This window comes from Branchiostoma floridae, chromosome 12 (assembly GCF_000003815.2).
Source record: "Branchiostoma floridae strain S238N-H82 chromosome 12, Bfl_VNyyK, whole genome shotgun sequence".
Lineage (NCBI taxonomy): Eukaryota > Metazoa > Chordata > Leptocardii > Amphioxiformes > Branchiostomatidae > Branchiostoma > Branchiostoma floridae.
Genome location: NC_049990.1, coordinates 7,417,724 through 7,432,566, shown reverse-complemented (window position 1 = coordinate 7,432,566; position 14,843 = coordinate 7,417,724). Strand labels below are relative to the sequence as shown.

Here is a 14,843-nt window from a genome sequence, read left to right as displayed (position 1 = left end):
ATAATCAGGGAGTCTCAAAGTAACATACCTTGTAATTATGTACATTGTTTGCTATAGATGATTCTTTTCATAACTAACAAGCATGCCAACCTAACATGTCTTAGACCATACTTATTATTATTAGCAATCTCATGAAGATGTAACTTTTGGAGATACTAGCAACCAACTACAATGTGTGATCATCTATGTATGACAATTGCAGCAAAAATGTCTTTAGGGCCTTTGGAAATCATGTGAACAAAAGTATAGTGATGTACACCAGACGCAGTGCACACTTGTGAGTAGAGTTTATTTTTATGCAAAAATCAAAACTTGCAGCTTTTCAGTTCCTATCTCACAAGGAACTGTATACAAAATCCCATTAGTTCTAATTAGAAGTGCAGTCATATATATATGTAACTTCAAGTAAAAATTTGTAAAATAGGATTATTCTCAAAGCCATGCACTCTCTCATGATAGTAGAACTTGGAACATTCTTTAAACACCACTTGTACATTTTGAATTAAATTAGGGAATTAAAAGCTTTTCTGCTCCTTTTACAACGTACTTGCAGAAGAAATTCCTACCTTGCACAGAAAAATAACTGAAGGCACGATGATTGTTACACAAAGTGATGTAACATAACTAAATGGAAGGAACAACCTGGTTTATTATAAGTCTGTGCAATGTTCATAGACTGATCCCATAGTCTTGCCCGCCTCCATTAAAACATAGAAATGCAAGATAAAAACATAAAAAATGCATTTTTGAGACTTGAAACCATTGCAGCAGACCTAAATCTTGTAGCCAGGTATCAGAAATATTTTAGATAAATGCTAGCATTGCTTGTAATCCACCATGTCACTGTAGTGTGGACACCAGAAAAATTATGCATCATTGTACATTGCAGTTGCTATAGTTTAGAACCTTAACAGAGATCATGAACAATTTTGGAGTTAAATTATGTGGTGGAAGGAATATGATGTTTGTATCAAACCATTTTACGTAATGATGAGGTGACAAACTTGCATGTAATGTATCTTGTGAGTACCATTATGTAAAAAGATACCTACATTGTAATTGTGACATCAATGTTACAGCACTCAAATATATTTTGCAATAAATGAATGTAACAAAAGCTTGTTGTTTGCACTGATTACTTGGTAGACATTAGGACTAACATTAACTTGTTTTACCTTTGATCCAAACCAGTGATTTTTCAATCATTGTGAACAGTTATTGACATCAAATGATGAAGTGGGCATGGGAGATACTATAAAGTTTACCATCCTGGATAGAAACAAAAAATGAAGACACACTCAGTCTGAAATTCACAATTAACGATATATTTCTTCATGTTGCATAGCAGAAACAAAGACGTTATATAATGCCCTTGGTAGAAACAAATACATTGAAGATCACCTTTACACCAGTTTATAATGTATGTGATCTGAAATTATATATCATATCTTACATAGCACTTGACATGAGACATTTTATGTTTAATATATAAGATAATATTTTCTTTTTTTCATATTTATGTTTTACAATGGAATATACATGTAGATGGGTGAAATCATGACTGGCAAAAAATGCCTAAAATGTTTGATCTTCTTTTAACAATTTTATGACATTTGCTAATCTCTAAAACATTTCATTACGGATTGATATTGATCAAATATTTGATAGCAGCATTAAATAGAATCTTTTTACACACACAAAAGAGCAACATTAAATTCTTCCCCACCATGTTATGTACCAACACAAATGAAATGATCCTGATATGAAATTAAGAAAGTCCTTTCTGCAACAAATTGTGCATAGGGTGATACTGACACCCATCCTGGTTTCAATAGCCCTTGGGCCACACAACCTTGTGCAATATCACTACAGCAGGGGGCTAGTCCGCTGGTAGTTGTGTACATGTATGTTCAACTTTCCCAAATGTTAAGCTGAGAAAGCAATCTTTTAAGTCTTTCAAACCCACTACCTACTGAATGCAATGCAAGGCAAACAGCCTAGTCACTTAGTTATTGCACAGGAAAATAAATCATCTATATTTATCCTAGTAAAATCTCATGCTTTGCATGTTCTGCATAGTTGTAACACTTCATATATTTGCATCTAATAAATGGTGTATATTTATTAATTCATCAGTATGTTATAATACCATACTATCATGATGTCATTAGCCTATCATGATGTCATTTCCTGTTATGATGTCACTTCCTGGGACTACTGGTAGTTCTCCTCTCCTGTGCCTCAGACAAGGCCTGCTCAAGTCTCTCCACATAGCAAGGATGTAGGTGTGTGCCGTCAAACTCTGTTTAGAAGAAATGACAACATTAGGGATGAAGGACATACACAAGATATTATGATGACCGCTTGACGTTGACCATTTCCAAAATCATATTTAGTTGCTTGAGTAACTGCTTTCTGACGTATCATCCACAAGATGTTTATTCAAGGGCACAACTGGTGTATTCTTTAGCCAAATGAGTAAATGCCTCCAATCCAGAGGTGTCGCCAAAAATTAACCAAAATGAAAACTTGATGGTGCCCAATCACTTTGACAGGAATCCAAAGAGACTTGAATTAACTGAGCCTGGGACAACACAAACCTGCCTCTCAAACAACTTTGGACACACACACCAAGACAGACACACAGAAGAAGAAAAAATCTCCAAACTTACCAAATTTTGAGTCCAGCATGGTCCCATGATCACACAGCAGCTCATCCACAAAGTCCAGCCAGTGCAGACCTGATGTCACTTCCACCTTGGACTTCAGGGTCTTGTTAAACTTCATCACAGTTTGTCTGAGTCATAAACATGATACAGAATATTACTCTCCTAGCAGAGGTTAAGATCGGGCTTGTTTTTGACATTTTCGTCAGCATTTCTAGTTTGTTAGCTTCTCTCTTTGTCCAGTAGCAAAACTGGACAGTCATTTGGCAAAATAGAAAGGCTGACAAAAACGCCTAAAAAGATATCGAAGACAACATCTTAACCTAACCTCTGGGGAGTGGCTGTTAGTGAATATAATAAGAGCTCAGACATTTTAGATCTTCTAAGTTGTTCATGTTCAGTAAAATACAGTTGTCCATTCCAAGCCAATGGGTAGGAACAAGACAAGGAAAATGTGATTATCAGATGGTAGAAACTCTCAAAAAAAGTGGGTAAATGTATTTTAGGAGCATTTTTGCTCATCGGATCACCACTACTCTTTTCAATACGTGTGTTGGGTTCTTTTACCAATGTACGTGCAGAGGTTTGACCCTTGAGGCTTACACCTATGCTCCATCATACACATGGCTGCTGGCTTTACAGCACCATCCAACATGACAAATGCCATACCTTACCACATGTCCTGGATGGGGTCAATCCTACACATTGCTAGAATGGAACCTCTGCCCAATGATTGACATGATTTAATACAGATTGCAAAGCAGCAGGTTTTATTGTTCCTTGCGTCACAGGCACATGGTCAGGTTTTAACTACTTTGATCTTTATTTTCTCACCTGGTGAGATCCAGTACCGGTGGGACAGGGTGAACGTAGATGGTGAACTTGTACTTCCTTTTCAGTCCCAACAGCACCTGGGTGTAGATATCCAGCAGTCTGTTGATGCCTTCTTCCATGGACTGTAAAATATAGTAAGTGATTTAATACTTCAATCTGTGTTTTGTATTGTCATGCACTGAAATTTATCACAATTATAGAAAATGGTACTTATTAAAGTATTGTATTGTATTAAAGTAAAAACTACATGTAGGTTACCAAACACGCCCAGTCTACTCCCCAAACTTGCTGTTAATCATATACAACTTCATCTACATTCATCTTTATCAGCAGGGTAAACTATATTATATCTGTTCATTTCAAAAACAGTGTCAAGTGAATGGACTGTAATATTTCCAAAAATATTGAAATTTGAAACCACCGTCATTCGACTTGATATCACTACATACCCTTAGATTTTAAGAAGCAAGAAATGAAATTAATGTGGCATCAAGAAGATGATATGAAAACTCACATCATATCTGCACTTAGCCAGGCACACAGGCAGAGCCTCTCGACAGTCGATCTCTCCAAACACGAAGATCACCGTGGCCTTCCTCGGCGCCTTCTTCATGACAGTGTAGAAGTTTTCCTTGGTGAAGAATCTGGCCTCGGGTCTCAGGTGCCAAATCTTTGTTCCAGTGGACAGAAGGGGGTGGAGCACATGGGTGGCACCCTGGGGGGACAAAACTGTTTATAGGCACGATCTAGACATGGTTTTCCCGATATCGGCGAGCCGACAACCTCTCGCCGACAGCTTTTTTTCAACATCTAAATGGAACTGCAATATCGCCATAAAGATATCGTCAGAATTTCTCCCCAAAGGTCCGGAGCATTTGCCCAATATCTTAGCAGGGGTCTCCAATAGCTTAGCAGGGGTCCCCGACAACTTCTGTGCGCGTGTAGATGCGTCCCGACTTCCAGAGGGCTCATTAGCATATAACGCGGACTCATTAGGCTATATAGCTGTTTGTGACTGCAAGCGCCACGGGTGTCCCGCAGCCAACGTTCCAGATCCCTCCCGACATCTCCACAGATATCGGTAAAAACTGTGTCTAGATTGGGCCTAAGACAAACGAGAAAAAGGATTCATAAATCTGCGTTCACACAGGAATGGAGATTGATCCCGATATGTGAATCTGGGTATGAACTGTTGGATTGGGGATTCAGCGGATCAGGATTCATCCACCCTCGGAGACAGAATTGGCCAGACTTGAGAGTCAGCATCAATCCTGAGTGAAACTTAATTCACAAATGGGGTCTAGTGCAACTCTTCAGCATACTGTAAATCTTTTAAATCATAAGTGTTCACGGTGGTTTTATTAGTGCAGTGACCTCTTCAGCAAGAATTCATGACTTCATGAATATATGTTTCCAATTTCACACAGTAAATACATTACAACATAGTTGTTTTATGTTCTACTGTAACACTCAAAATACCACAAAAAGTCCCAGCAAAAATAAATGAATTTACAACATTTTAGCCCAAGTGACCAGCTCAATCTCTGTCCTTGGTGCTGATTTTCTGATCTTCTATGAATGGCTTTGGTTTTCTTCAACTTGCAGAAAACCAAATGAAGTCGTTGCAAAAGTAAATGAATTTACAGAAGATAGAATGTGGTATTTGAATTTGTTGGAAGAATACAGTGAGTGAATACACAAACAAAATATTCCCTTGCTTCCAACACGGCCTCGTATATACAAGGTGAAAAACATGCCATCATCATACACAGGAGTCTATTCACAGCCAGGAAAAAATATCAGTGCATGCTCCTCACCTTGTACTGTATCGACCTCCATGCAGGGGTGATGCAGTGACTGTCACCAGCCAGATACACAAACTGGGGGCTATTCTCTAGGCAGGAGGGGTTCAGCTTTATCTTCATCACCTGGAAAGACAGACATTTGTAATGTAAGCTGTTCAGCAGACAAATTGTAAAAGTCTTAATGATATGTTCAACAAATTTCTTCTCCCAAAACGCTTTAACCATTCAAATAAGAAAGGTAAATTGAAGCTCTTTACTTTTTAGTAGAGATATTTATCTACAACAGAGTAATATCCTTTGATACAGTAAATATTGTGCAAATATTAAAACATTCACGATGGTCTTATTCCAGCCCACAGTTTTTGCAGTGACTTAGCCACTATGAATTTATGACACTGTAAATATGCATTTCCCTTGCATTACTACTGTTCTATACACTATAGAACACTGAGAATGCCTCCTTTACGTTTTTACATCAAAAGTCCCTGCAAAACTAAATGAATTTACAGTATTTTAGTCCAAGTGACAGCAATTCTGTCCCTGTCCTTGGTGCTGAATTACCCCCTTATATCAGTGGCTTTGGTTTTCTCCCATGCAAAGTCAAAACAGTCCAACTGTGTAATTGGTAATGTGTTCAACTGTCTATACCTGACTTATTGTGGAGTAATAGGCAGCTTCATTCCTTATCAAGGTTGTGTGTAAGTCTCTGTCAGCATGTGCTGGGTCTGTGGGGAGAAATGACACTTAGATCATCAGAAATTACACTTCAAAAGGTGCTATCAACTAATAAATATAAAAACATAAGAAGACTCTTTAACATAGAGTAACTGTACAGGAAGTGTTACTCCTATTCCTGTCAATGTGTGCCAATGTGTAATAAAAATATTGTATGTTACAGTATCAAAGCCCTGAAGACAAGAATCTTACCGAATAATTTCTATAGCTGAGACTTTCACAGTCACAAAAACAACAGAAAAAAAAAAAAAAACTTACCGAGCAGTTTTGTGAAAGAAGGCAGCAGGCCCAGGGCTCCCTTCACAAAGAGTATCTTCACCAGAGTGAACATGACGGCCAGCAGGTTCAGTTCTTGGTCGTTGTAGGCTCTCTGTTGGGGTGGCTGGACGTCAGCTGAGATCCCTGACACTCGAGGATAGGTGGCTACAGGATACATAAAAAGTTTCACTTTCATTTAGGCCATACCGTTGGGTCGTGTGGCATTTGGCTCAGAATCAAGTGGTCCAGTGGTTCGAATCCTGTTGTGTCACCGACCTTGTGCCCTTAGGAAAGGCACTTCACACAACTTTCTTTACTCCACACTGGTGTAAAAATGGGTACCTTACTTTAGTTGGGGAGATAAAAGGTGGTGGGAGGAGAGGGTTGGGTCCCACCTCCAGATACTGTTTCCTAGACACAGTGGATAACAACTCACTTCCCTTACAGCCTCAAAAGACTGTGGAACTACCCATTTATCTTAGGTCACACTGGCTTACTGACTTAGGTAGAAATATCATGTGGTGATCGGAAATGGTAAAACAAATTTTTGACCAACTATTGAAATAGCTCACCATGGAGATATATGTCCTCCTTAACTGCCTTCAGAATTGGCAGGAAGACTTTGTTTTTCAGACCAGCGATGGACATGTCAGGATGCTTCTTCAAGAATGCCCTGGGCAGAAAGAAAGATGAAATCATATGATTTCAATGCCATAACTAATTTCTCTCTTTCAATGATTGCTTCATGGTTGAAATCAAGTGGAAGCAGGCCCCAATGATTCAAAGAAAGTAAACTTCACTATAAATCTTTTCCTTACCTAATCCTTTTAAAAGCTTCAGCATGCCTGTCCTGTGCCTCAAACATGTGGATGAGAGAGAGGAAACATGTGCAGTGGTCTGGCTCCACCTGCATGGCATGCTCCAGCAGCTGGGTGGCATTCAGGACATCTACAGGAAAACAACATTGTTTGTTTCTTTGTTTCTCATAACCAGTAAACTGCCTTTAAGTACAGCACACATTGCCTGGGACACGTTGTGCGAATGCCAAGGCTGAGACGTCCCAGGGTGGTACTGAACTGGAGCCCAGCAGGAAGAAGAAAGAGGCCATGATTTGGAAGAGAACAATTGAGCAAGACCTTGCCAAAATGGGATGCACTTGGGAGGGGCTGCAACGGACAGCATCTGACAGGGAATTGTGGAGAACAATGACGGCCCGCCTCAGTGGACACTGACATGAAGTGGATGGATGGATAAGACACCATTGGTAAGAAACTGAGTAAGACCAGACTGTAAGGTTTGATTACCTCACACCGTGATGGACCCCAACTCATTTTGATAAGTGTAGTGGGTTTTTTTACGTGCCCAAAGTATGGCTCTTCTCAAACATGGGACCTCCTGATCCGGCTTTTCAGTTTCCCTAACCCAAGCTAGTAGTAGTAGTAGTATCCAGTATTTAATTACATCAAACTTTGTTTTATGGCATCCCTGACCAAAGCTAGATACTTCTATTCACCTGATTTAAATGAAAAATAAATAAATAAACAAACAAACAAACCTCCGTGGTCCCTGAATACATTGGACAAGAACACCAGAGCAGGAACTGACTTGATGGCTTCATGGATTTCCCTGTAAAAATAAAACAACATATATATGATCAGACAATCAGCAAATCTAAAAAGAATACTCTTTCCCTTTCTATCCCAAAGTTAAGCTCCAATGAAAAAACATGAAGTTAGTGGTTTCAGTCTAAGTGACTAGTCCTATCCCTGTCCTTGGTTCTGAATTCCTTGATTCTATGAATGGCTTTGGTTTTCTCCTGATGGTAAAATTGTACAATAGTGAAAAGGTGGACATTTTTTGCCTGCATTGTAGCTTTTCCTTACTCCTCTGGCTACATTTATATCTATCTAGACTAAATGAATGTATCATGATGATGATGATGATCCACTGTATTCTGCACATCAGAATGGTTGTTGAAACAACTTCTGGCTGCAATTAGTCTTTCTTCCTTTCATTCCACTGTTCCCTGCACGATTCCATAGTTCTCTGAGTATTTTTTTATAACTAGTTTTTAGTATTACTATTACAGTAAACAGTTTTGAATACCATGATACCTTTGCTTGCCATTTCTTTTGGCAGCACAAGCAACTCAAAAAGAAATGGTTAGCAAAAGTGTATTATGAGCGCTCAACCCCCCCCCCCCCCAAATAAGGCCCAGAGTTATGGAAGCAATGACTCACCCCTCTAATATCTTCAGCCCATTAGGAATGTGTTTCATCATGTTGACCAGCCTGTGTCTGGGTAACATCCAGGTCTTCTTGTTGACCATGAGGGTCATGACGATGGTCAGGGCGTCCCTGGCGTGATCTGTGCTCATCTTGTACGTCAGCTCAGCGTACTCCAACAGACCCTCCAGGTGGTCCTTTTTCTCTCTCACCACCGCCTGTGTTGTTCAATGTACCGTTAGTTCCCCTTTATTTGCGGGGTGACCAATGTTGTGTTGATTAAAAGGGTATTTAGGGATATTGAGTCAATGGACAATGGTTTTAAATTGTACTATTATCAAAATATTGCAGTTTTAAACCACCGTCTTCAACTTGATATCCCTAAATACCTTGTTATCAAAAAGAACGGATATAGGTAACAGTTGTGGATGAATGTGAAACAGCGTTACGGGTTTCAAAGGGATGATTGCCAGAGATCAGTGTCATTTTTTTTTTGCCCAAAGCAAGTGGAAAAAGAAGTGCAAATGGGCTACAAGTTGACAGGGAATATCCAGAAACACATTGTTAGAAAAGAAATGTTGTTTCAGTTATATTCATGTACATGTAACTTGTAACCTTGAGGTGGCCTTTGGATCATGCTAGATGATGACAATTAAGAATAAGAATAAAGAATAATGATAATAATGAGTAAGAATAAAATAATAATTTTAAAGGCAAAATGTTACCTGGCACATATGTAGAGCCATTGTGTGTTTCCCCAGTAGTATAAAGGCCTTTGCAAGCTGCACCTAAATGGGAGACATTCCCCATTGAATGATTAGCTGACCTGAGATCTCAGGCTTAATAGATCTGATTAATTACTACAGTATTACAGTTATATTTACAATGACAATGTGACATTAGTGTTCAATACCCTTAAGTGCTGGTACAGTAATTACAACTACAGTCAAACCTGTACAAGCGACCACATTTACATGAGGACCATCTGGCCTACAGTGACCAATTTTGTTGGTTTCATAGATAAACTTTCACACTGACACAATAATCATTAAAATGCCTGTCATTGTAATCAGCTGTCCACTTAGACCAGACATAGGCTTTGGGTCAATTCCACTTGAGATGTATCAGAGGGCTGATCAAAAGCTTGTTGGTAAAAGCCTGGATGTACTTTGTGTATAGAGATGGGGTATAAAAGTTTATAATGTCATTTGAATGACTCAGATGTTTGCCCTTACCTGAAGATCTAACAGCTGGGTACGTTTTGTGTCGGGTTTCTTCTCCAGGATGTCCTTAGCTTCATACAGGAGTCGGCTTGCCTCCTTCCCATGTCCAAGTTCAAGCAGGCAGTCCGCAAGGCTGAAGGTCACAAACATTGTAGTTCAAGGTCATGTGATTGGGACGTTTTTTCATTACATTAAATTCTCTTGTTCTGTGTTTGATATGCTTTTGTGTAACTGTAACATCATTCATCTTTGTCTGATGTCAGGTTTTTGTAGACTGTTTTAAATCTCATAATATTCTGAACTACACTACTACACTTAACGTTACATGTCATACAATGCAACTCGTTGTACACACCGGCATTTGAGGTCTGCATGGTCGGGAAAAGCCTCTACAGATGTCCTGAGGTACTCCAGGGCTTTCTCTGGGCGACCTGCGCTGCTATAGATGGAGGCTAGGAAGAAAAATTGAATATTGCAAATCTTTAAATGTTTCATCTTCACACAATTTTTGTGACCACTCCCCTGCCAATTCATAATACCACAAATATGCATTTTTAACGGTTTCAAATGTACTCCCAAATTGTTTGAACCATAACCCTAATACACAGCAAAAATAACTGAATGTACAGTAATTCTACAGCCTTACCCAATCCTAGCAGACAATCCTTCTGGTGAGGAAACAGTCTGTCGACTTGTTCATAAATCTTGACAGCCTTGTCACAGTGTTTCTGCTGTACCAGTCTCTGGGCATTCTGTACACACTTAGCGATCAGCACCTGCTGGGCATCATGGCCTGCATTCAGCCTTGGGGCAACAGAAGAACCAAGGAAACTTGAAAGATTGTATGAAGCAAAAGTTCAACATTCTCATTCGCTTCATTATAACAGTGGGGTTCAAACACCACTAATCTGACCATGCCAAACAAGTCTGACACTTTTTGGAGTAGTGGTTAGCGCATTGGGTTTGTAAGCTGGCTGCCCGGGTTCAGCACAGGTTCAAATCCTGGGAGCCAGGACACTGTTTCTACTTGCCTCTTACATTGGTTTTAACACTGGGAATCAAACCCGGGCCTTGGCGGGTAAACACTATGCCAAAAGGGTCAGACCCATTTGGCATGGTCAGTTTAGCAGCGCTTGAACCCCACTGTTACAACAATATTTAAAGGCAATTCAATCTCTATAACTGGATAAGATTCTGAGATTACTTCCGGACGTTTTGAGTGACATCCATTGCTCCTCCTACGCTGACAAACTATAACAATGGATGTCATTCAAAACATCAAGAAGTCATCTCTAAATCCTATCCAGTTTCAGAGATTGAATTGTCTTTGAATACTGTTTACCTTAATGTCTAACCTTCATAAATGCATTACAGTTTAAGTATCATTGAACATGTGCATTTTATGTATACATCCTGATGTGGCACTTACTCCTTATTCCTTTCCTTCTTGAGTTGTTCTATTTGCAGGTTGGCTATGGAGACATCATCAAATGACCCTTCCCAGGAGTGTCTCCTCTGTGGGCTGCTCCTCAGCGCTCCTCCAGGAGAATCTCCTTCCAGCAAGTCTTTCATATCCTCAATATCTGGAGAAGAGAAAGATGTAAAACTAATTCCCCACAAAAAGAAATGATTTTTTCAGTTCTAGTAACTGCAGTTCCGTCCCTGTCCTTGGTACTGAACTTCCCCCTTCTATCAATAGCTTTGGTTTTCTTCCATACAACTGCAAAATTGAGCAACTGTGAAATTTCTAATACATTGTATGTTCAATTATTTATAATGCTAGTTCACCTTTATCCTTGGGGTAACCTATATCTGTTGTTTTTAAAGTGTATTTTGGGATATCAAGTTGATGGACGATGGTTTCAAATTGCAATATTTTCTATACAAAAGAATATTACAGTTTGAAAGCACCACCCATGTACTTGATATCCCGTTAATTAAAAAAACTGATATAGGTTAATGTAAGAAAGGGGGCAGATGTTGTGGCCCCGGGTTCTTATTTGGAATTGCTGCCGAGAGTCTAAGACTGAAGGGAAGAACAACACGCAGAGACACAGGCCATTTTCCGCATACACCCGGACTGCTTGCTGGAGAGCTACATCCTCGTGTCTGCACTCCACGCACGACTGACACAACTCATCTCTCTCTCTTCCCTACCAGCAAGCTTGTCCTGTTTTATTCATACAAATTCACGTATTCATACATACTATAGAGGTGACAATGCTTTTGAAGTCTCTCTGTTGTTCTAGATATCAAAGGCTGGGCGACTACCGTCTATGTGTTAGTTCTGTCTATGGCTTTGGTGTGAAACATTTACACCTGTCACACGCGGAGACGAACCTTCGTCTCCAGACGACAGTAATCAAAATGCAAATCTCCATACTTCTCACTCTGGCTACAGCTCTGTGGCACTAATCAAAACAACAACCTACTTTAGCCCTACCAAACTGATACCAAATAATACATAAAAAGTATAAAACACAGTGAAGTTCATTTTGCCCTACTTACATTAACCCGTGGACAAAGATAGATCTTCAAAATGACTTATCTTTACCTCCGTGAAAATGAAGGTACATGTGTTGTAATGTATTCAGTTGTTAAGAAATACAGACTCTGAGTTGTTTCAACTGTAAATTTTAGACATCGCAAAAACCTCCTTTTTCACCCTAACTGGAAATTAAGTCCCAGCAAAAATAAATCACTTTACAACAGTACCAACCTAAGTCATCATCAGCCTGGCTGAGAGAGTGCTCGTGAGTCACATCAGATGTCTCTCTTCCTGAAGACCTGCTCTCTCTGTCGTTGTTGTCATCTTCCTCTACTTCCACTGAACCACTTTGCACATGGGGCATTGGCTCTGGCAGCAAAAAAACATATCAAAAGTGCTTAGTTGAAAAGTTTAGAGAGAGAGTATATGGCTGAAAATTACAACTCCTACAACAGTTGTTACTCATTTTAGTTTGTTGATTAATTGCACAAAAGGTTTTGATTAACATTACACACGTCCAATCTATACCATCTTCCTATTAGTATTACTCTTCTGTGAACGTGGCCTCCCATAAATTAGTACTTTGACCCCATGACCTGGAATGTCTGTCAGCTGTCAGCCAAGTGTGATGAATGTCAAATTCTACGATCTCTGAACTTCCTGTCACTCCTGCAACTCTGACCTTTGCCCTTCACTTCTTATCACTCTGTGTCACATGTATCTAAAGCATATGGAAATAACTGCAGGAACCACAGACAAACACCAAAAACTATACCTCCATATGCTGAGGTAATTAAAGATGGGTACATGTACAGTATTTGAAAAGTATTTTGCCTTAATACCCATGACTGCTGGTGGCCCTTTGGACAGCACAAAGATGTCCTCTTGGTCTCGTATCACTCTTGACACCTGCTCCTCATTGGAAATAGCCTGCCTTGAGCTGTATGGAAGATACAAGCAATCAGTCATTAATGTTACAAATTGATTATCAATGTTAATGTTGATTAATGTTATAAATCAACATCTAAATCAAATGTTTTATTCAAAAAAGAAATTGCAGCAGCGGAGCACTGCATTGCTATGTCTTCTGGGATTTTACTTGGTTTACAAGACATTACATTTTTCAGCTAAATTTACTAATACAAGATGACATAATGGGCAATCTAATTTCTCACCTTTGAGACTTTGTGACAAAGACATCTTCAACATCCAGTTCAGAAACTCCTCGGAACTTCTGGTTGAAAGACTCTACAAATTGCTGAAAATAACTCCAAGAATTAGTACCAAAACAGCACAGGAATTTCTGTGAATCAATATGAATCTATTCAATATCTAATCATTCTTGCTCAGAGATGTCACTCTTGTAGTTGCACTATTTACACCTGATCATCCTCAGGGTGTTGGGTTACTTAAGAGGACACGGTTGACAGGATCATGATGTGTTATTAACAAGATTATCAATGGTTGCTTTGGTAGTTGCTCAGATTGTTTGCATTCCTTTGCTTCTGTGCAAAAGTGCAAGAAAAAGTTTTATTGATGACAGGAACCTAAGAAAAAAAAGTATCATTTGACACAAATTCTGTATCTGTATCTGTATCTATATAGCTGGTATAACTGCCCTTCGGCGTAACACAAACACGAAATTAAAGGATGACGGAGCCAATTAACTGATTTTCATCATTTATAATTTTTTACGGTAATTGACAAAGAAACTTTGTCCCGTATCATTTTATTTCTCACGTCCAGAAGATCTCCAATGGTTCCTTCCTGTTGGTCCTCCCAGCTGAAGACCACTGTATACGGAGGGCTGTCTTCATGGTGGACATAGAACCTCATTCTGCATCAGAACTGTACAATGGGAGAAAATGGAGTGTTAGTTGAAGTTTGTGGTGAAGAAACAAGGGCTGCGTTAGGTGGACAGAAAGCAGCAAAATTTTTATGGTTTAAGATTCATGCTGAAAGAGAACTTGCATGCGAGAAGGCTTTTCCGCAAGACGCATGCAGCATAATACATTGTGGTTCTCCTGTCGTTCTACGACAGATCGTAATACACAGGGGATACTAAATTCAGTATAAATCATTGTCTGGACCCCCATACAGACCCTCATAAAGAAGTTGACACAGGAAAAACAGTGAATATAAAGTCACACCAACATTTCCCCTTTTACAGTATCACTAATGTTGTCATATCATCTCAAATAGGAGGAACTTCAGAACAATAATATTTGAGGAACATCTAAACTTTAGAACAACAATATTTTCATAACAACATCAACACAGTCAACAGTAACTGATAAACAATCTATCATGACACTGTAGATATGAGTGTTTGATTACAAAATCAATAGACCTAGGACCAAGTTGTCATTCCTTAGCCCAAGGAACCTCGAATCATGCCCTGAGGTGTGTAGCTTTTGGTTCTCCCTTGCTTCTTTCTGAAGTCACCTGGGCCAAAAAGAGGAGTGACTGGAAGAAACCATGTATCCTAGATCATAGGGGGGGGATAAAAGTTACGGATACTAAATATCTCATTCAATTCTATATCAAGTGCATAAGAAGACGCAAACCTATTTTATCATGGTATTGGACTTTTGGTATAATCAAAGTAA

At 39.2% G+C, this 14,843-nt stretch overlaps 1 protein-coding gene across 2 annotated transcripts; it reads right to left on the bottom strand.

The window, feature by feature from the left end:
- Positions 1-1,304: 1,304 nt before the first annotated feature.
- Positions 1,305-14,622, bottom strand: LOC118427401. 2 transcript variants are annotated; one of them, XM_035837183.1, is made up of 21 exons: positions 14,572-14,622; positions 13,975-14,082; positions 13,410-13,492; positions 13,077-13,174; positions 12,466-12,603; positions 11,176-11,329; positions 10,393-10,550; positions 10,102-10,198; positions 9,759-9,879; positions 9,249-9,311; positions 8,539-8,741; positions 7,854-7,924; positions 7,117-7,246; positions 6,871-6,971; positions 6,299-6,463; positions 5,954-6,030; positions 5,318-5,428; positions 4,015-4,215; positions 3,501-3,622; positions 2,673-2,797; positions 1,305-2,302 (listed from the first exon to the last, which is right to left on the bottom strand). In XM_035837183.1, the coding sequence occupies exons 2-21, from the start codon at positions 14,068-14,070 to the stop codon at positions 2,202-2,204; spliced, it is 2,415 nt and encodes an 804-aa protein (XP_035693076.1). In that variant the 5' UTR covers positions 14,071-14,082; positions 14,572-14,622; the 3' UTR covers positions 1,305-2,201. The 2 variants fall into 2 exon arrangements, with proteins under 2 accessions (XP_035693076.1, XP_035693075.1); XM_035837182.1 differs by having other exon boundaries at positions 14,585-14,622.
- Positions 14,623-14,843: the final 221 nt, after the last annotated feature.

Excerpts from the sequence above, each read along its gene's own strand:
- LOC118427401 (XM_035837183.1), bottom strand. The coding sequence starts at position 14,070 with ATGAGGTTCTATGTCCACCATGAAGACAGCCCTCCGTATACAGTGGTC. Across the intron at positions 11,330-12,465 it reads CCAGGCTGATGATGACTTAG|ATATTGAGGATATGAAAGAC; the intron begins GTTGGTACTGTT and ends TCTCTTCTCCAG. Across the intron at positions 6,972-7,116 it reads GAAGCTTTTAAAAGGATTAG|GGCATTCTTGAAGAAGCATC; the intron begins GTAAGGAAAAGA and ends CTTTCTGCCCAG.